General features: G+C 35.9%; 1 protein-coding gene across 1 annotated transcript in view; it reads right to left on the reverse strand.

Annotated features, from left to right (window-relative positions):
- LOC129261790 (ras GTPase-activating-like protein IQGAP1) overlaps positions 1 to 21,600 on the reverse strand; it is a 98,025-nt gene that overhangs the window by 30,958 nt on the left and 45,467 nt on the right. Inside the window, exons 12-24 of the mRNA XM_064099837.1 lie at positions 17,681 to 17,850; positions 16,427 to 16,508; positions 15,590 to 15,753; positions 12,216 to 12,306; positions 11,141 to 11,305; positions 9,703 to 9,845; positions 8,092 to 8,346; positions 7,519 to 7,590; positions 7,186 to 7,255; positions 5,776 to 5,862; positions 4,947 to 5,068; positions 4,225 to 4,517; positions 3,293 to 3,313 (exon numbers count right to left, since the gene is read on the reverse strand). Coding sequence (XP_063955907.1) covers positions 3,293 to 3,313; positions 4,225 to 4,517; positions 4,947 to 5,068; positions 5,776 to 5,862; positions 7,186 to 7,255; positions 7,519 to 7,590; positions 8,092 to 8,346; positions 9,703 to 9,845; positions 11,141 to 11,305; positions 12,216 to 12,306; positions 15,590 to 15,753; positions 16,427 to 16,508; positions 17,681 to 17,850 — 1,735 coding nt within the window. The remainder of the gene's footprint in view (positions 1 to 3,292; positions 3,314 to 4,224; positions 4,518 to 4,946; positions 5,069 to 5,775; positions 5,863 to 7,185; positions 7,256 to 7,518; positions 7,591 to 8,091; positions 8,347 to 9,702; positions 9,846 to 11,140; positions 11,306 to 12,215; positions 12,307 to 15,589; positions 15,754 to 16,426; positions 16,509 to 17,680; positions 17,851 to 21,600) is intronic.

Genomic DNA, 21,600 nt, shown 5'->3' on the forward strand with positions numbered 1-21,600 from the left:
AACAGGGACGGATTCTGCAACACAGTAAATCTATTAAAAATGTCCGTCAAATCACAACGAACAGCATAGAGGTCTTTTGTCAAAATTTGGTGAACCGGGACAGCAGATCGTCCTAAGATTCAGAGCTGACAAAATATTGCATATATGTCATTTGTCCTGAGTCCAGCTTGACACAGCAGTTTTGATTCACCAATTTTTTACAAAGGCTGCTTTTTTATGAAGGGCTTTTGACAACAGATTCTCAATGTTCCAGAAAGCGTCTATGCAGTTGATGTGAAATCTCCCTAGTAGTATCTTGAAGATTCAGTGTGATCCTCTTTGTTTCAAATATGATGTATTTCCTGTATAAATAATTATGACACTGATGGACTTCCAAAGTTTAGGTTGATCGGATCAATCAAAAATGTAAAAATGTAAGCTAGAAATACATTTACAATGTAAGTTGATCAAGAACTATCATGGGAATTAAGGTAACCACTATACATGTAGATAAATACAATCCAAGGAAAATAAATTAATGAGTCAAGATATCTAGCATGCCAATACTATCCAAGGAAGAAAAAAATTGTAATGTCAGATAAAAATGTATTGATTTCTGGCTATTATTCCTTATTCTGTAAAAAATATAATCAGACCTGCCAACCTCTGGGAATGAAAAACTGTATTCTGTGATACAAAAATCTGTATTTTCCCCCAAAAAAGTGTATTTCATAATAAAATGCTTGGCGCACTCGCCCATCACGGCGCTCAAGCTGCATGCAAGCTAAAATGCGCACTGCTCTTGCAGATGAAAAAAAAAACCATTGAAACTTGTGTATATCTCACCCTGGTTTTTACAAAATGATTGAAAAAAAAAACAAGTTACCTGAAATTACATTGATCTAATAACCATATTTGTGTACGTTTTATGAAATAGAGACATATAGAGATGATTTTTCTCAATAAATTACGATTTTGTAAAAAAAAAATATAAAAAAATAAATAAAAAAACGTACTGCCGTATTTTGGTTGCAAAAACGTACTAAATACGGCTAAAACGTACTGGTTGGCAGATTTGCATAATGCACGTTGGCAATTTTTGCAAGAAAAATATGTTATGGGGTTAATCATCCTAAGCATTTTTCTTCCTGCATAGTATTTGGATATTTATCAAAAACAAGAAAGGAAATAACTGAGGGACAATATGATGAATATTCTTTTAAAAAAGCCAAATATATAGAAAACAGATAAAATTTGTATTTTGCATCAATATTCAATTTTTTTTTGTTAAACTGCTTATTTGATTGATTGTTTATTTATTTATTCATTTAATTATCTATTTATTCTTCTTCTTTTTTTTGGGGGGGGGAGATTTCACAATTTTAATCAATATAAGTTAATTCATAATATTGTAATAAGAATATATACATGTACAAACAAGTTTATCACAGTACATTGCCCACATTAACAGTTCCAACTTTGTGACATTCAAATAACAAACAACAGTTTGCATTTAACGCATATTCATATAATTTCTTCTCAAAAAACATATTCTAACATAAAGGGAACTGTGAACACTGATTTATTGACAATACAAACTGACAACAGCCCAAATGCCAACACAGAACGTACACAAAACAAAAAACGAGGTATGTATAAATTGACGGGAACAGAGAGACAAAAATTATATAAAGGTGACCTCTATATATCCACTCATGCAAAGGAAGAAGGGACGTTTAGATTTGCATGTTCACTAGTGGACTGATACATAAGTACATCATAATTGCCTGATTTGCAGTATACAGAGTCGATGCAGTAAAGCACTGCAATACACCGAGCATTCACAAGCGCACCTTACTGATGCGCATTTTTTTTTTTTCTGTCAGTACTTGCCCACCCGACTGTTTTGGAGGCCATAAACTAGACAAATAAATCTTGGATTTGTCTTTTTTCACAATGTTCAATTAAAAAAATTTAACTATTAAAAATCTTTCAAGGCGAGATTCAAACTGTTTTGACTGCAGTATGCTCACAATAGCGCATTGTCTTTAATACCAAAAACACCACATCAGTCGATCTGATCAATGCATCAGAAACTGCGCTATAGCCTGTGGCCATGAATATTCATGAGGCATAGTCTAGCTATAAAATAAACCTTATTATATTGTCATTCCCATAGACTTATTCATGAAAAAGTTACAGCTACGGTATAGCCGTCTTTTGCCTAACACGTTGTACTAACTTTGCTCGTTAATTTTTCAAAATGGCTGTTTAAAATTGATTGTCCGGAAACACAACCTGTCCAGACACACAACAACTGGGTACATGTATACTGTAAATACAAAGCAGGCTATTATGACATACGCATCAGTCAACTAGTGACCACGCAAATCTTTAATACAAACTCTCCAATAAAAAGGAGGAACGACCTCCACCAAGTGATGTTGGACATGATCTGATGCTCAGAGGCAACTCCTCTATTTCATCTTTCTAAAAAAAATCCTCTTAAAACGTTGGAAATTTCCTAAAATTTTACCGATTTGCAAATGAGCAATGTCAACCTTCAGGAGTGCATTATTGTTGAATGTTTTTTTATGAAATTATATTGAGACTCTGCTTTTCTCATCATGATTTTAGTAAATTTTGTAACCCTTGAAAAAAAAATGATTTCATAAATAAGAGTACCATCTTTTTTAATGTTTGCATGGACATGTCCCAAACAATGAGGGGTCTCTATGAATGGAAGATGGTTTTAATTGATTATCCATCAAACTAAGATTTAATTATTTGATTTATCTTTGATATTTTGTCGGGGTAGCCCATTCACCAATAAGTAGTGTCTTCCATTGGGCCCTGAATAACAACAAAATTATATCAATTTATCTAATTATTTTGATTTTTTTATTTTTGAAAAAAGTTCAAACAATATCAGGGGAGCACTTCATGAAACTAACAGTCAATGATTTTGAATAATTATTTGTTACAAGCTACTGAAATCCTTGCATCTGATTGGCTGAGACCGAATTTGTCATTGAAACTCACTGACAAGATGCTTCTTGAAACGACATCAGGGGGCCTGTAACACAGAGGTTAGCGATCGATTGTACGTTTGATTTTCACGATTAATTGTACATTGTAGTCTATGCAATCAATCGTAGAAAAATGTTGCTATGATGATTGCTAAGCTTTGTGTTACGGGCTCGAGATGTCATCAATGTAAGGGATGAAAGATGAAAAAGGGAGCTGCTTTTTTTTTTAAGCACTGACACAGGATGAGGATGAAGGTTACAAACATGATCTCCATCAAACTTACTTTATTCCAGACTGTAATGACCTTTTGTTATCAAGGAAGGGAGAATGGAAGAAAGACACACACAGTGATATATAACGGTACTTTGACAGCAAAATGAGGGGAAAACTCATAAAGTGATGTTAAAATCATAAATAAACTCTGCCATCCCAAAGTAAACAGGTGAGTAAACAAAAATAAAAGAGATACATGTATTGAATAAAATAAAAATAAATTCCATTATCCCAATACCATAACTGTTTAGATTTTTTAAGACATAAGTACTAACAGCATACGTGAGAAATTAATTGAGCAAATATTTATTTTACATTAGATGTATTTTATATAAAATTTCAAAGTTCATGGTAACATTAATTAATAAGAGTTTTCCGTTTTGAAGATGATATCCCATAATCTTTCTCAGGCTTCAGGATTTTTTATGAAGTGTGATGAAATTAACTGCACTGGGTGTGGCCTAGTTTGGTGCGGTTATGGAAACTATAATGAACTGCACACTTAGCTCACCAAAACCGATCCGGATCCAGGATTTTAAACAAAAGGTGGTTCAGAGGATATTTGAAATTTTAGGGGCACAGTAATATGTATTTTGAATTAATGGTCCTTGAAAAAGGGCGGAGGGGTGGGTGTACAATGTACTTTGCATCCCTCCGTGGATCCACCATTTAATAATTTGAAGAAATATCAATCGTATATTGTCATTAGAACACGTAGACAAAACCAAAGAATGTTCAAACTTTTATTACATGATATCCAGTTTACAACCCTGATATACACATTAGTCCACCGCAACACATCCAGATTACAAGAAACCACAACAGAAACCTCCCTTAAATCCCAAGCAATATCATGATATTATGTTGGTAGTTAAAAAGAAACACAGCACAATGTAATCATTACAGAGCACTCTATGGAAAGTGACGGGGGGAATCTCTTACCTGATCTCCTCCTCGAGGGCGGTTTTGAAAAGCTTGAGTAGGAGGTATTCTTCTCTCTGATTGGCTGCGTAGTTGTAGAGGGTGAGGATCACCGATTCCATGAACTTGGTAGTTCGACTCTGAGGCATGGCGAAGATCAGCTTGGCCAGGTAGGTAGGGTTGGTTTGCAGGAGATAGAAGAGATGCTGGTATGCTTCCAGCATGTCACGTTTCTCTTTGCTGAGGGTCTTCAGACCCTGAGGCTGGCTGGCTTGGACTGAACGCTTCATCTTACGACCGTGACTCACAACATCCTATTGGAAAAACGAAAAGGATCGTGAGATTAGATGGGTTGATAGGAGAAAGGAGAGAATGAGAAAGTTTCAATGAGCAAGAACCTGGCCAAATATTGATTTAAATAAATTGATGTGAAAGAGGCAAGTCATATTTCTCCTTGCTTTGATTCTTTAGACCCGAGGCTAGATGGTGTCCCTAAAGGTTTCATCTTACCACCACAGCTAACCATGCCTTATAATTCAGATCACAAGACAATTTAATCATGAACATACGGTTAGTTTAGAAAACATTAAAAATATGTCAGATTTTTTTTCCAATAAGAAACTTGAAAGTTTGTAAATAAATGTTTAAGGATTAGCTTATAAACCATAATTACACAACGTACAAGGAATATCTGTATCTATTTTTGCAGGATCATAGCAAAAATATAAGGATGAATATCGAACCTGTAATGTGATCCTATTTTTGACAAGAAGTCCAATCTTGATATCCATTAGATTGAGATCGTTCTCTGCCTGCTGGTTGGCACGGATCTGCTTTACAACTTTCCCTCGCATCTCTTGAAGTTCTGTCATAATCAACAAGAAAAAAAGTCAGCAATTCTAACTAATTCAAGGAAACTAATTCATGCAATGATGAAAAAAAATCCATAATTTTCACATCTGTATTCCTTTGATTGATTTGATTGGAATCGTATATGGTGCAATTAATTTCTACATACAGAATAGTGAAATCAAAATGGCCGGTGATACATTGTTACGTCAATGTGTGTGATGCGGGGGGGGGGGGGCATCACAGAAGTATTGATGGTGGCAATTTTAACAAGCCAAAATAAAAAAGGAGTGGATCTTAACAGAAATGTATGTACAAACAATCTGAATAATTTATCTGGGGAATATTCTGGAACCTACTCACAAACTTTGATCGTTATTCACTTAATAAGCAATTTAAAAATCAAATGGTATACAAAAAATAATCATAATATGACATACATGTATGGTTTCTTCATAGTGCCATAACTATCAGATAAGACATTCCTGGAACTCTACAAAATTGTCTTTAAACCATAAAGATAGTATTGATGCACCAAGCAGTAATTTCTATGAGAAAGTCCTTGAAATCAAGTTCAATTATTGTTGCACTCTGGTGCATAATAATGCAAAATAAAGGTGGCACATTTAAGCGTATGTGATTGGGTGTGTGCGATCTGTAACCCATTTTATAAAAAATACTTATCTTGATAAAAAATATCATAAGAATATTGTTTGTACATACCAAGTTCTTCAGACAAATCCACTTCATTCTGTTCAAGAAGATGAACAAACTTCCTAACCACAGTGACAGGTGGCATGTCAGAATGAGCTGAAAAATAATATGAATCAAATTTATACTAATTATAATTATACTATTATAATTATACTATACTAAAAGAGCATAGTATTATTAGAGCAAATAGTTGAATACAAAGATAGTGGAAAATGGCTTAGGTTTCAGTTTTCTCAAACTAAGAAAATATGGTCAAAATAGTTGATCTGCAACTTTGTTAAATTTTCCCACAGAAGACATAGGTTCTGTAATACACTACCATTCTCGAGTGATTAATGATAAAATTATTTCACATGCTCAAGGAAGGGGGGGGGGGGTGATTGAAAGCTGATATCGCAAACAAGACAATCGATCTTGGCAAAAATTGTGCATCTTTATTTCGTGTAGGCATTTAGTTTAATTAGGATGGAATTTTTATCGACTTTTGGAAAATCAATTATTAGGTAAGAGTCGTCTGAGAGATGAACTTGCAATATTTGAGCAATATGTGATCTGAATGCAATTTGAAAAAAAAATTGCGAATCAAGGTTTAATATTAGGTTACATGAAAGACTTCCAAAGCATTGAAAAATGAGTTATCACAGTACAAAAAGATTTCATGTCATAAGTTCTTCCAACACACTGGCCCGAAAGTTTGGTTCAACTAGGGCTACGCCATGGCCTAACTCTGTGCTAAAATTACGGGAAGCAAAACATCTCAAAATTCCTTTTGTCATTGCATATTTCTTGTGTTCATTGTACCCTTTCATCATCCTATAATGGTAAAGAAAACTAATTCAGTTATTATTCCCAGACAGTTATTAATGATCTGAGTGACAGATGAGCTGATGAATCTAACCTGTACTGTTATAGACTTGTGTCACAATTGGCTTTACAAAGTTAAAGGGAAAAGACAGTCGTTTCAGCAAACAATTATTTCATGAGAAAGTCTGTTAAATCAAGGTTAATTGTCAAAATATTATCATACATCTAGATCTGGTACATCGATGTAAACCGACTTTGTAAAATCATGAAATCTTAGCTCAAATCGATAATTCTGATGATTACTAACACAGAAAAGCATATGTGGGACAATATATTGATATTAATTCGAAAAATACCTAACATTTAATGGAATTCCGTGCTTATTTTGCTTATTTCTCAGCAATTACGCATTTTCTTCTAGAGCTATTTGGCACATATTTTTTTTATTTTCACTTCAGTGGTAATTTCATTGGATTCTGTTCGAACTCATTTTGAGATCGTTACCACAACTGGTATTTATCTTTAAACCACAACTTTAATCCAGAGTTTAAATAAAGCTCAAATTCAGAATATGGACCCACAGGAATTTAAAATATATTTAATGACAGGACTTACTGAGAATGTGGTAATCGTGTCTCGCTCTGTTTGATCTCCAGAAAGCTTGAAGCTTGATGATGGCATTGGCCTGTCAACACAACAAATATCTAAAAATTAATCTTAAAAAATAATGAAGAGAGAATATCTACATACAATGCAACATGAGAGTATTCCTGAGGATACCATTTCATCATCAATTCAAGTATTGAGTACACTACATGTTCTGAATAATTGATTGAAAGAATTATGATTAACCAAATGAATGAATGAATGAATGGCTAAAATAAATGGAGGAGTGCATGAATGTGTTAAAGAGTGGATGGAATCATGAATGAATGGATGAATACTCACATTATCCCTGAAGTACTTGAGTCTGTTCTGGTAAGCTTTACGAGCTGAAGTCATTCTGGCATAGGATTGAAGCTGTGAGGGGAGAAAACACACAAAATAGTGTGTAAAGCATTACATATTCAATCCAGAAAGTAGTTAATGAATATTGTGAGACTTCAGTTTAGAGGAATTTCAATGCATTCTGTGCATAACCCAGTCTAAAGAACCTGTGGAGAGAACCAGTTTGACTTACCGTAACAACCGATGGTTCCTGGTCCTTAAGATACTGAACTCTATAGAACCCATGGAGACTTAATATAACAACCAATGATTTCTGGTCCTTGAAAAAGAACCAGTCTAAAGAATCCATGGAAACTAATTGTAATGACTGATGGTTCTTGGTCTTAAAGATAACCCAATACATAGAACCTATGGAGAGAACCAGCTTGACTTACCGTAACAACCGACGGTGCTTGGTTCTGGAGATAACCTAGTCTTTACAATCCATGGAGAAAACCCGCTTGACTTACCGTAATAACAAGACGGTTCCTGGTCCTTGAGATGACCTAGTCTATAGAACCCATTAACACTTACCGTAACAATCGATGGTTCCTGGTCCTTGAGGTACCCAAGCCTATCCCTGTATGCTCTCTTCTGTCTCCATCCCTTGACAAAGCTCTGTATCCTAACTATGGCAGGGATCTGATTGTGAAGGTAGTTCCGACGTTCCTGGAATTTCCTGCGAGCGATCATCCCCCTGGCATGGGCCTGGAGGGTGACTATGTTTCCCTCGTTGGCTTCAAAGAGTAAGGCGCGGTTCTTGGCTTCGGTTATTCTCGATACCACTTGCTGCAAGATGAAAAATAAGAACAATAATATTACTACTACTACTACTAACAATAATAATGATAATAATTCCATCCCTAAGTCCACTTAAAAAGCAGCTGCATGTACATACATTGTAAACTTCATGTATACTGTGTCTAATACATTGTATCATATTTTCCCAGTTGTCGCTGAGGCATCATAGGTGCTAATGCTTTCAAGGAAAAAAATCGTACTGGGTACCAAATAAATCCTACTGGGTACCAATACACCATGCCTATGATTCAAACCCATACCCATCTGTTTGAAGGTGCATGTCACAACCAGAAAAGAATGGTGCATAAAAGACCCTAGTATATTTCCACTTTAACCAAAAAAAAGAGGAGTGATATGATAGCAGTTTCCACCAGTGTATCATCTATCTTCTGAAAACCATGTATTATTAAATTAAGTATTCACTGTGTCTATACCCTTATTCAGGATCATTGATTTAAGAAAATAGAAAGTGGAGTGTCCATTTGAATAAGTCTATACTAATCAACCCATCAATGGCATACAGTAGTCCAGTATGCACTTGAGTCCAAGTCTACACACGGGACGTTGATTCAAGGTCTTGTGACCTGAAACTGCTAGTCTGGAATCCAATCGATGATGAATATGATAGATAAGGTGTACCTTTGAATCTCCACAGGTTTCTTTTTAAAATAACCTAACAATGGACATAATTAAAACCATGAAAGTCATCAGGGTCATGTGCTCTAATGGTTAGAGCATTGGGCTCATGACTGAGAGGTCGAGAGTTCAAATCTTAGCTCAAACGTTATCTTCATCCCAAAATTAAATCTGTCATTGATAAGGTCAGCCGCTATGACTGATCAACTACATGTAAGACGTAACATATTTCTTTGGTAATTGGTTATACAGGGTTCCCAGCTTTTCAAGAAAACAAAATTCCCTGATTTTTCCCTGATGAAGTTTTGCATGGTTTCCAAGTTGTTACAGTGAATTATATGTATTTTCAGTATAAAAACAATACAGTAATGTAAAACTAATTAGTACCACCATAACCAGTCATTCAATGAATGTTGTTTTGCTATGCAACAAAATATAACAGAGTCTGACTGACTACCATGCTTTCGACTTTTGGGCCGATCAAAATTCCCTTATTTTCCCCTCATTTGAGGCATTTTCCCCTGATTATAAGGTATTTTTAAATCAAATTTCCTGATTTTTCCCTGACTGGAAAAAGGTAAATTAATTTTCCCTGATTTTCCTGATGGGCTGAGAACCCTGTTATACCAGCTTGCTGTTAATGCGGTGGTAATCTAGGGTGCCGAGTACGAACAGGAGTTACTGCAACAGAAACAGAATATGTCTGACCTGAATTTCTTCTTTAGAGAGTTGTGAATTACTAGGTGCATAGTCTGGAGGTTGAACCCAGCTTGATTCCATAGTCGTTAGGTTGAAATAGAAATCATCTCCCTCTGGCGTTCGATGACACGTCCAATCTCCACCATCACCAGCTGGAGAGACACAAAAAATTATAAATTACATAGATTAAAACCTGTATAATGATTGGTTCAAATAGCATCATGTGACCAAATATATTATAACTATTATGTTGCGCAAAGTCTGTACCTCCATATATTTTCCGCTATGCGAATATTCTGTCATTATTTAAGATAACAAGATGTTCAGCTAATCTCTATAACGTACTGGTCAGCGAACTCTCTCCCCTGGGCAAGTCCGGGGATGTGTCGGCGCAGGCACTAATCCGCGCTCCGCTGAGAAAGGTGGCTAAGGGAAAAGCACAATGACGATTGCCATAACAGAAAAGCCAATGTGGGACTGTGTATTATTATTGCTTGGAAAAACACCCAACACCCAAGAAAAATGCCAGACCTGTTCTGTTGAAAATGAAATAAAATAAATTGAATTGAATTGAATTGAATAATTTCTTGGCAATTATTCATTTTCTGCTGGAATCATTTTGGCATATATTTTTCAATCAAACATACAGACACCTCAAAGGCCATTTCATTGGATTATGTTTGAACTCATTTTGAGGTCTTTACCATGACTAGCATTTACGCTTTATTATTTCACAATCCAGAGTATTATACATTTATACATTGAATCTTCGCTACTGACAACAACCAAAAGTTCCTGGAAGCAGCACACGGCATGAATTTGCCAATCACTTTGTAAACTGAACTAGAAACTCTACTTCTTGTTCAGTGATGTATAACCTAACAACTTCCAGTCTACTCGTACCATAGCTAGCGCTAGTCTGGTTGCATCCACTTTTGCACCCTGCTCTCAATCTCTTCTTAAATTTCCAGGAGGAATCACCGTGAAGTTTGCTACTTGTGTTATTCCTCTCACTGTAATACTATTCTCACCTCCAAGCTACCAGAATTTACTGCGTCACACAAGTAAGCGGCATGAGCTACATCGGGGATCTTTTGGTTAATGTCGATGGCGAGAAGGATATCACAAGGTGGAATCTTCAGCACAATTCCATAAAATATGTACGTCCAACCCCCTAAATTGGGACCTTCATGAAACTTCTGTCTCTGATTTCTGGTTCTTATGACAGTCTGTAATGCTGTCAAATTACCATGACTTGGTCAGTTTATGAAGTAAAGTAAAAATTGAGAAAATGGAGGTCGGATGTACAAAAAGGTTGATTATTTACGGAAATGCCCGTAAGTTAACGGCATGAGCGACATCCGCAAACTTTTGGTTATTGTCGATGGCGAGAAGGATATCACAAGAAAGAATCTTATGATCTGTACCTGTAATGTAAATCAATTACCTTGCGCTTTGTTGTTTTTGAATTCTTTCAGGTCCTGGAGGTACTCGTCTCCGCAGTCTGGCTTGACAGACCTTAGACCTACATCAGAACTCTTGAGGGCTTCGACCAGAGTTGAACCGTCTCCTTCCTCAATAAGCATGTTGATTGTCGCTACGCCAACAGCCACTGTGATCAAAGAATATTGAAGGGCATGAATGAATAATGTGAGCGAGTTGTTTCACTTCTCACAAAGCACTTTCTTAAACTGGACAGTAACACTATCTCCTTCTTTTGGATGTTGCTAAAGGAATAATCACCAATTTCTGTCTTTAAACAGTGCCCTAGTTGATGAGGACAAAAGGTTATGGTAACTCTGCCATTATGGCAACTACAGGACAGTGAAGAGTCCTTATGCAGACATGGGGCTACAGTAGGGATGGAGACAATGCGTGCGGCTGTGGAGAGGATCAGACGATGCAACACCTTTGGCCCTGCCCTCTCCTACATGTACCATAGCCGTGCACTGCCAAAGATCAGGGGCCGTAACACAATGCTTAGCAATCGCAATAAAACAATTTTTACAAGAATTGCATTGACTACAATGTGAAATTAATCATGAAAATCAAGCGTACGATTCATTGCTAACATTTGTGTCAAGGGACCCAGGAGTCTTTCAAGACCAAAGCAAGATCTTGTATCTTTTAACAGGACGGAACTTCTTTAGTGACGAAGATGACAACTACCATGGTTACTTTTATTGGCTTTCAAGTCCAAATACCATATAGTTACCCTAATGGCAAAGTTTGGGATAAAAAAACAATTTCATAAAAAAGGTACATGGCAGGCAAGGTTGTGCACAACGTATTCCCTTGTTGGGGCCAATCTGAATACTTGAGGGTTAAAATGCAGGGTTCCATGGACAGTGCATCGCTTCTATGAAATTTTCTTCAGAGACATTGTTCCTATGTAAAAATCTGGACCCCATTTTAAAAAAGAATTAATATGATGGCAACTACCATAGGAACATTGATTGTGATTGGCTGCTGAGTCCGATTACCATGCTAGTTACCATAGCGACTCGGTTTGTCCTACTCACATTTACTAGCAGCTATGGTCTGCTTGTTAGCTTTATCAACTCCTCCTTGTATCTCATCCAGCCACAACACAGCCTGGTCATCTCCTTGGGTCTGTAAGAAATAAAGAGGATACAAGGATTGACAAGTGCACAGTAACATAGAATAAAGAGGATACAGAATTAAGGAATATTAACCATATCAATACATAAGCAATGAAAGCTGAATGTCATAGGGAAAGAAATTTTACAGAATAAATTGACTTTGTCAACATGCATCAATACATTGAAAGGAAGAGGTTATAAAATGATACAGAATTTCAAAATATGGAAGGGCATATCTTGACCTATTATACAAATGCTTAGAGGAATAGTCAAAGGCTAAAGGAATCATCAAAAGCTAAAGGCTTACTGCTCAGGATATATTTATCTTTGTTGAAATTCTTTTTCAATTTATGTATATTTTTCATTTTTTCTTTCTTATTCTTTTCATCTATTCATTCTTAGATAATTGATGTATTTATTATTAGTTTATTATTAACCAATTAAGTCATTTATTTATTCATTTATTTCATTCATTCATTCATTTTTATTAGGGAGGTATTGGTGGTTATTTATGGAAAGAAGAATTTGATGTTTTGACATCACTGAAACACAGCAATGGAGATATCATACAGAAATTCACACATCTTGTACTTTCTGTAATTACATCAATAATTCCTGCAAACATAAGTGGAATACAAATGCACTACAATGTTTGTCAAGCCCAGAGAAACGAGCTTTATTAAATGTAATATTTTATCACCTGACTTCACAATTAAATATCTGAAACGTGGCAGAACTTGAATAGTTGAAATAGATTCATTTTCTGGTGTGGTTCACTAACTATTGAGCACCACTGTAATACATGTCAACAGTGTCAATACATTCTTTTACCCCTTTATAAAATGTTCTAACCACAGCAGCGACCTTTGAATGCACTTCTAAGCATAGGAAGCCACAGAAGACAATGGGATTAGCTTCCACAGCGTTAGAAGTATTATCCATGGGAATCATTTTGAATGTTTCTATTGTTATAACCCGAACATGATACCACATTCTGGGTTAACCCAAAACATAAACATTAGAGCTACCCCCAAAATCTGTATAATCAATTCTTATCTGGAATGAGGGTACTCTGTTACGACCATAATACATTTGATCTTTAGTTATTCTTTGTTCTCGTCAATAATAGAACATGTGAAATAATCAAAATGACAATACAGAGAATAAGTGAGGCAGCAAAACTAATTGTCATTTAACTGGATTTGTTAGATTAATTTTTAAGGTCAAGACCACCCAAGAAAATTGTTGATTTTAATCAATAGAAAAAAAATCAAACATTCATAATTCTGAAAAGTCATCAAAATCGGATGTAAAATAAGAAAGGTGTGACATTGTAAATTTTTTCTTATTTTTAATAAAACAGTAACATGCACAACTCAATGATATTCAAATGAGAGAAGTAACGTCTCTCACTAACCTTTTCTTTTGTTTTTTTTTGTTCGAATTATACAATATTCTAATTTAACAGATTTGACAATTAGGAGCACCTTGACAACCACAAAATGCTAAAACAATGGTAGCTCCTTCTATTGAAATCAGTTTTTTGTTGGGGCAGAATAGTCCTTTAACCGCGGGAGGTAAAAAGCTTAGATATAAAATGTAAAATAAAATACATGAATGTACGTGTACCATTGCATGATTTGCCCTTTAAATTGGAACATGTGGATAGGATTGGTTGGAGAGAATTACAGTATGGAAATCCCAAATTTAGGGTGGTGATTACAACATAAGGGCTTGTAATTATTTAGCACATATATTTTTTAACCCTGTCAAAAGATATTAAGAAAATGACAATGATATCATTGTTAACCTATTGTAATGAAAATTCATCTCTAGCGAGGCTAATTTCTCTCTGCAAGTCCTGAAAGTGAAAATGGTTTTATTACAATAATCTGACTATTAAATTGATTTAAAAGCAACATTCTACACAGTATCACTACTTAGAATTCCACATCATATCAACATGCTATTGCTTCAATTAACATGTACAGTATTCTGACCAATAAATTGTTTTTAAGTCAACACTGTATCATTGTTTGGAATTTCATGTGTGCTGCGACCTTTCCTCAATAATTCCGCATCATAATCATATCAAAATGCTATTGCTTCAATTAACATTTTAGAAACAATAAGTTGCTACTTGGCGAAACCAAGCATTTGCAAATAACACATATTAGAATATTGCATGACACAACAAAACTTGAATTCTTTTACAAAGAAATCATGCAAGTGGGCGCATCTGGCAGAGAAACATTGTGGGGAAATCCGACAATCCGGGGAAAAATCTTTGCTGGATTACAAAACAAAGAGTTTCCATGGTATTTCATCAAATCAACTCAATCAACAAAACAATGAATCATGTTCCAATGGATGTACATGTAATAGCCAGGCACAATGATTGCACAATCCTCCTTGCATCATGTTTGCCCAGAAGGCTTATCATATTTGGCAAGGAGCGGTTGATAATCACCACATCACTTTCTCTTTTCTCATAATGCGGGGAATTCCACAGCACATCCTGATTGAAGCAAGAGGACATGCCTTGAAGGATTATAGCTTTTGAAGACACATGAGGTAAATGGTTTCCAACATCCAATCGCTTTTCTCCCCACTTGAGGTGCAGATGATGTTTGCAAGAAAAATATGCATCACATATTTTCTTTGCAAATGAGTAGCCATCTAGACAAAATGAAAATGACTGTTGTAACTGTGGACATGCCAAGTCTCCTGCGTTAGACAACCAAATTAGGGACTCCCTCCCCATCCTCAAAATCTCAACTTAACACCTAAATCATGGTGACAGGACATTTGCTCCTGCGACAATTGCTCTGGGCTTAATTTTGTCTTTGATGTAGGGTAAGGGTTGCAATAGGTCTTACAAAGAGTTACGATTGATCCAATCAATCGTAACTCTATGGAAATCCATCAGTGTCATAATTATTTCTACAGGAATTTGCAAAATGTCCTTTGTAAACAAAGGAGAACACACCAAATTGTCAAGAAATCAATGAATTTATGAATATACGTTCATATCTAGAATTTTTTTTGAACAGACATGCATAATACATGTTGACGTTCATGGCAGTCCATAATTGCGATTGATCCGATCAACTGCAAATCTTTGTAAGACGGGGCCCGGTTTTATGTCAGGTTTAGGGTTAGGCTTAGGAGAGGGTATAGCATTACATCCAGGGTTGAAGTTGGTCACTCAATAAGTGTGTGGAATTTAGAGCAGAGCAATTTTCGCTGGAGCAAACGTCATGGAACCATCGATAACCATCTTATATACCGACCTTTCCTTTCCGCTCTTTCTCGGCATGTAGGACCCTCTGGTAGAGGACAGTGTTGGGCTCTTCTACCTCTCTTAGTTTAGCCACAGGCATCTGAAGAGCTTTCAAGGTCTGTTCAGGATCCCCTCCATCGATGGCTTCGTTGATTGCTGCTACGGCCATTATACCTGAGGAAAGGCGCAGGGAAGGAACAAAGGTGTCAAGTCCATTTTACTTACAAACAGTAGTTTGGGTGGGGATGTTTGGCTCAGTGGATAAATCTCAGGACTTTAAACAACAAGGTCCAGGGTTCATATCCCAATGCAGCACTTGCTTCCTTTGGCAAGGCGCTTACATGTATATGCCACTCTCCGCCCAGGTGTAGTACATGGATACCCAGTAGGAATTAATCCCTTGAATGCTAAATCCCCTGATCATGGTAGCCATGCTAAAGCTTGGGTAATAGTATGCAGTGCTTAGATAAAATATATTAAGCAACTATGCATGTACATGTACATGTATATCATTATCGAGGGACAAAGAAAACATAAGCCATTGTTGTGTAGCATTTACTAAACAAATATATATTTCGACACTGATCATCAAGAAAATGACTATCTTGGTCACTGTTATGGCAAAAATGAAATTTAAGTGGGTGGAATTAAGACTGAAGATTTGTACCTGTTATTAAAGTATTATCACTACATCTACCTAAATTTCACCTTCAAATAAAACTTAAATCATTAATTTTCCCACAAGAGGCGAGTTTTAGTTTTCAGCACCACCATTTATGTCAAGTAGTACCCTGAATATTTTCTATGATGCGATTGCCATGGAAACCATATACATGTATATACTTACGTTGATGTTCTTCCTGTACTTCAGAGTTGACTGCATCCACTACCTCTTGGATCTCTTCTTGTGTCAAGAAATCTTCCCCTTCCTAAACATGATCAAGTATAAGGAAAGAAATCTAATATTCAGGAAACTTAAATATCAATTTAATTCAATTCAACTCATTTTATTAAACCAATATAAAAACATAAATCAATTACAAAACATAATATATGTAACAAAAAAAAGAAGCCGAAGCTTGTAAAATATTGGCCCTTAAAATTCATTTTAACTAGATCAAACAAATACATCATGTTGCTTTTTAAAGCAAACATTTGGAGGTGCCGTGGCCGAGTGGTCTAAAGCGCCTGGCTATACATAGAAAGTCTGGGGTTCGATCCCCGGCCGCAGCACCTACATGTATGCCCGTGAGCAAAACATTTAATGTACAATGCTCTTTTATCCTGCTTTCAAATAAATGGAAATGCTATATGTATTATTGGTAACTTGGTGTGCACTTGTTTAAAAAAAATATTTGGTAATGATTTAGTCATCATTTGGCGCATGGCTCATTTGTGAAGCTAATAAGGGCAGTAGATTAATCAATTTTAAAGATGCAAACCTTCATAAATCAAGTACATGTATACATGAGCGCTTCACAAGACCGGAGAAGAATATAATCTTTTGTCATCCACCTAAGCACTGGAATAATATTAATAGCTTTTGGCATACCTGTACATATGTACATGTAGTTTGGAGACTATAGGCCTACATGTAGTTTGGAGACTATACCGATAAACATTAGAACTAAAGAAATTTACTTTTCAATGTTACTCCATGGTAAAAAGTGGTAAAAACTTTCTTTCAAATTCAACATGACTTTTGTTACTTACTGTATATTTACAGCACATTTAGCATAATGGTTGTTAATCATCTCATTCACATAGAGGTGTATGTGTGATTCAGTGGATACATGTAGGTCTCATGACCTTGGACCACGAGGTCTTGAGTTCCAATCACCCCTTAGCACTCGCATCCTCTGGCAAGGCATTTATCTACATTTGTCACTTCCCACCCAAGTGTAGTAACTAGGCACCAGGTAGGAAAATATTCCTTGAATGCTCAAGCGCCCGATTAGGGTAGCTACATGTATGCTTATGCAGCTGTAATAGTATGCAGCACTTAGAAACATTGTATGAAGCGCTAGATGACTGTTGATTATTTCCATCATCATACATGTATTTGTTTATTAAAATAAAGGAACAGTATTCCTGAACATACCTTGGCTTTAGCTCTCTTGATAGCAAGCAGCTGATCTTGGTATCTCTGATGGTAAGAACTGCCCTGTTCCACATCAGCCAGGCAAGCATCTTGTTGGAGTAAGAGTTCAGCTGTTTTACTCGATTGACCCGAATCAATGCTCTGGTTGATCATAGCCACCGCTGACAGAACTACAAGGAGTAGAAGAAATACAAGAGATATTTCATCAAATAAATGAACAAACAACTTTGAACTTATCAGAGTTTTTAATAACGGACAAGCAAGCATCTTAGGGAGTAATAAGAGTTCAGCAGTCTTACTGGAATGACCAGAATCAATGCTCTGATTGATCAAAGCGACTGCTGACAGAATTATAAAAAAGGATTAGTAATACAAGAGATATTTCATGAAATGAATAAACAAACAACATCAAAATTAGTGAGCTATTACACTGGACAGGCAAGCATCTTGTTGGGGTAAAAGTTCAGCCGTCTTACTGGAATGACCAGAATCGAAACTCTGATTGATCAAAGCCACTGCTAAGAGAACTACAAGAAGAAATACAAGGGATATTCATTCAAAAAATAAACAAATCTTATAATTATCTAAGTTTTTTAACACCTGACAGACAAGCAAGTTGTTGTGGCTCTACTGTTTTGGTTGACCGTAGAGATGGCTGACAGAACTAAAAGAGTGAAGATAAGTGAGGATACAAAGGATTAAAAGCTTTATATCATCAGGTGACTGTCTACATTGGCCATGCAAGCAAGTGTCTCGGCATACATGTACATGTAGAAATACATATTTGCTGCTTTGGGGTGTTTGTGGGACCTTCGTGTCATTTTGCAAATTAACATACATGTAGCTGCCAACATTAATCATTGGAAAAAAATCTTATTAATTACTTCTTTGTATTCTACTTTCAAGCCTAAATCCTATTTTTTTCTTTAAAATTATGAAAAAACATACAAAAACCATGATTCATATTATTTTTAGGGGGAAAATATTATTTAGAGTCACTTCCCCTTAAAAATCCTACTAAAAAGGTTAAAATCCTACTAATTGAAAGCTCTGGATTAATAAAGTTAAAGATGGGAACAAACAAAACAACAACCATTTCATATTCATACAGCCTCTAATTACCAACAACTTGCTATAGCTTGGAAATCTATTAGTATCTTTATTCCTACTTTAATGCTAGTCACAGCAACAAAACCAACCTACATGTATGATATTGTCATTGGTAAAGAGTAACAGCTTTTGTTCATCTGGAGTCAGTTTTGTAGGTGTAAATATACATGTACATGTAACCAACAAAAGGGGAAATTTGTGCTTTTCAGATTGAAATGTCACTTGTCATTGAAATATTATTTTGATGCACTTTAATGACATAACCTACATGTAATACAAACAGGGAATGACAAAACAATGTAAACACTTCTATCACCTGTTAAGAGAAAGATGGGCAATAGTTCTGTGGTATATTACTTGCTAACGCTCTCTTGATTCCAAACAGGTGATAATATCTATATCATTCCTGTCCCACAAGTCATTTGCAAGGGACATATTATTCAACCGCCATGATGAATTATTTCCTCTTTTAATTTCCACCACATGCCCCTCGGGATTCATTTGTTGCTGATATCAATGTTAAGAATGGGAAAAAATATCAACAGCAACAGTGGTTGCTATGGCAATCATACATTAATGGAGTAGAAAGGGGAAAGGGCATGAATAAATGTCATATGGTTAGGGGGTGCTATAAATATTATACAAAACAATAAGTATCAAAATAGTGCAAATTTAGGCAAAAATCTGAGAACATTTGCGATCCTTGAGATTTTTTTTTGAAAAGCACACTAGATATATACATGTACATGAATATTTGGTGCTCCTCCTTATCATAAAACTGTATGTTGAGAAGCTGTTTGATGCAATTTGTACATTACACACATTACCTTTTAGGTAAGACTTATATAGAATTTATTTGCAGAAGATGGGGCCAAGATTTTTACCCAGTGTATTGCTGCATATTTTCATCGAATGGGGTGGATTGTTATATGGAAGATAGGGGACGTGATATGCATATTATATAATCAACAAATAATGCCATATTGCAATTGTGGGTGGAATCTAAGAATAATTGTAATGCCTGAGAAATTTTCTTGTACATGTACATGTAGATGCAAAACAGAAATCTACACATATGTATATATTCCAATATCCTTTTTATCATAAAATTTTCCAAAACAAGATGTTCTTGATGGTATAAATCAATTCATACATTAAGCACGTAACTTCTTTGGAGGGAACTGATTAGAAGTTTGAGGCTGGGGCTGATTTTTTACTCAATGTACTGCTAGATACTTTCATAAAATAGGGTTGGGTAGAGGATCAGAATAAAGTACATGTACAAGCCTGATGTGACATTGGCAAAGAGCCAAGCAATAGTCACATGGTACATGTATGTGCTACCACTGTCGGACTATATTTTGGCAGTTTTAAAGGGAAATCTTAACCTTCTTCTAGAAAGAAAATGGTGAAAATGACAGCAAAAGCACACTGGAGAAATTGTAATTTATGTGTTTCATAATATCAAACGCGCCATGAACTTTTCACATCATGACAGGCTTGTATGGGTTGACCACTTTGCTTGAGTGAGATCCCAAAAGAATTGTAAATGAAGTTGGTACTTAATTACTTTGAAAGAGAAATGTTTGTAATTAATGCACTTTGGTCGACTCTCATAACATGTGTATCGTTAAGTTACATCACAATGAGGGAACAAGTTGCGTGTATTGCCGAAGACACTATAAGGAAAAGACTGGACAGTCAACAGAGCAGGCAATGAAACGCTTGGGAAGAGCGCCCCAATCCGATGGATAAAACCTTCGCCAGCCTTCGCGTTTCGCCATTTTGGGTTGTGTACAAAACATATGAGGGAAATGGCTGAGGGGTGGAGGAATAGACAATTTACATTAAAAAACATTTTCTTCCATTTTTTTTCTTCTAAAATTAGAAATGCATTTATTTTTCTAGTGGTTTCTAAGTAATAAAAGGTGGAATTATTCACATGCGCCGCCCTTGCGCCCTCTCCCAAATCTCCCCTCATTTCCCCCATATGTTTTATACACAGCCGCATGCCGATGTGCGATGGTTTACTTAGTTTATGCTGTTGGGCGCCCTTCCCCATGAGCGAAATCAAGCGTTTAAAATAATCGCCGAAGTGTCCGGACTTCCAACTTGTAGTGTCTTTGGTAATGCTCATATCGAATGGAACAATGCTTCTTCTGTCATTGAGTTAAGAACATGGTCCCCTATTCTTGTGTGTAAATATCCAGTACCTGGGGGTGTTTCACAAAGGCCTGTACCATGAACTTGGGTTTATATTAAATTCTGGTTTAAAGTTGTGGTTTAACTATGGATAGCCAATTGCGGCACAAATCTAGTAAGTGTACATGTTCAATTTATCAACTCATTTGACACTCAAATCATTCAGGAATCTCTGGGAATGATTACAGAAGCATTTTTCTTCATCATGAAAGCAAGGGGAAACAAAATAGTAAACAAAGAAATATACCATATAAAACAAAAATTCTTATTTTTTGGGCTTCCCATAATTCTAGCATAGAGTTTGACCATGGTTTAAGTTAAACTGGGGTTCAAAATATGGGCCAAAGAGTTAAGTACATGTATGACTAAAGTCACACTCAAATTCCCAGCTGCATTTAGGCATCACTGCATTGGACAGATCGTGCTCGCGGAAGGCACAATGACACATTTTACCAATAAGATTACATGTTAAACTTTCATGTCACTTTTTAGTACTTAAGCATGATTTTAGTCTCACTTAACTCTTTGTGAATCCCCCCCCCCCCCCCCGATCAGCAGATAAAGGATGGGTTGGGGAAAGGGTGGCTAGGATCACGAGGCAACGGCTT

The sequence above is a fragment of the Lytechinus pictus genome, chromosome 5, assembly GCF_037042905.1.
Source record: "Lytechinus pictus isolate F3 Inbred chromosome 5, Lp3.0, whole genome shotgun sequence".
Classification (NCBI taxonomy): Eukaryota; Metazoa; Echinodermata; class Echinoidea; order Temnopleuroida; family Toxopneustidae; genus Lytechinus; species Lytechinus pictus.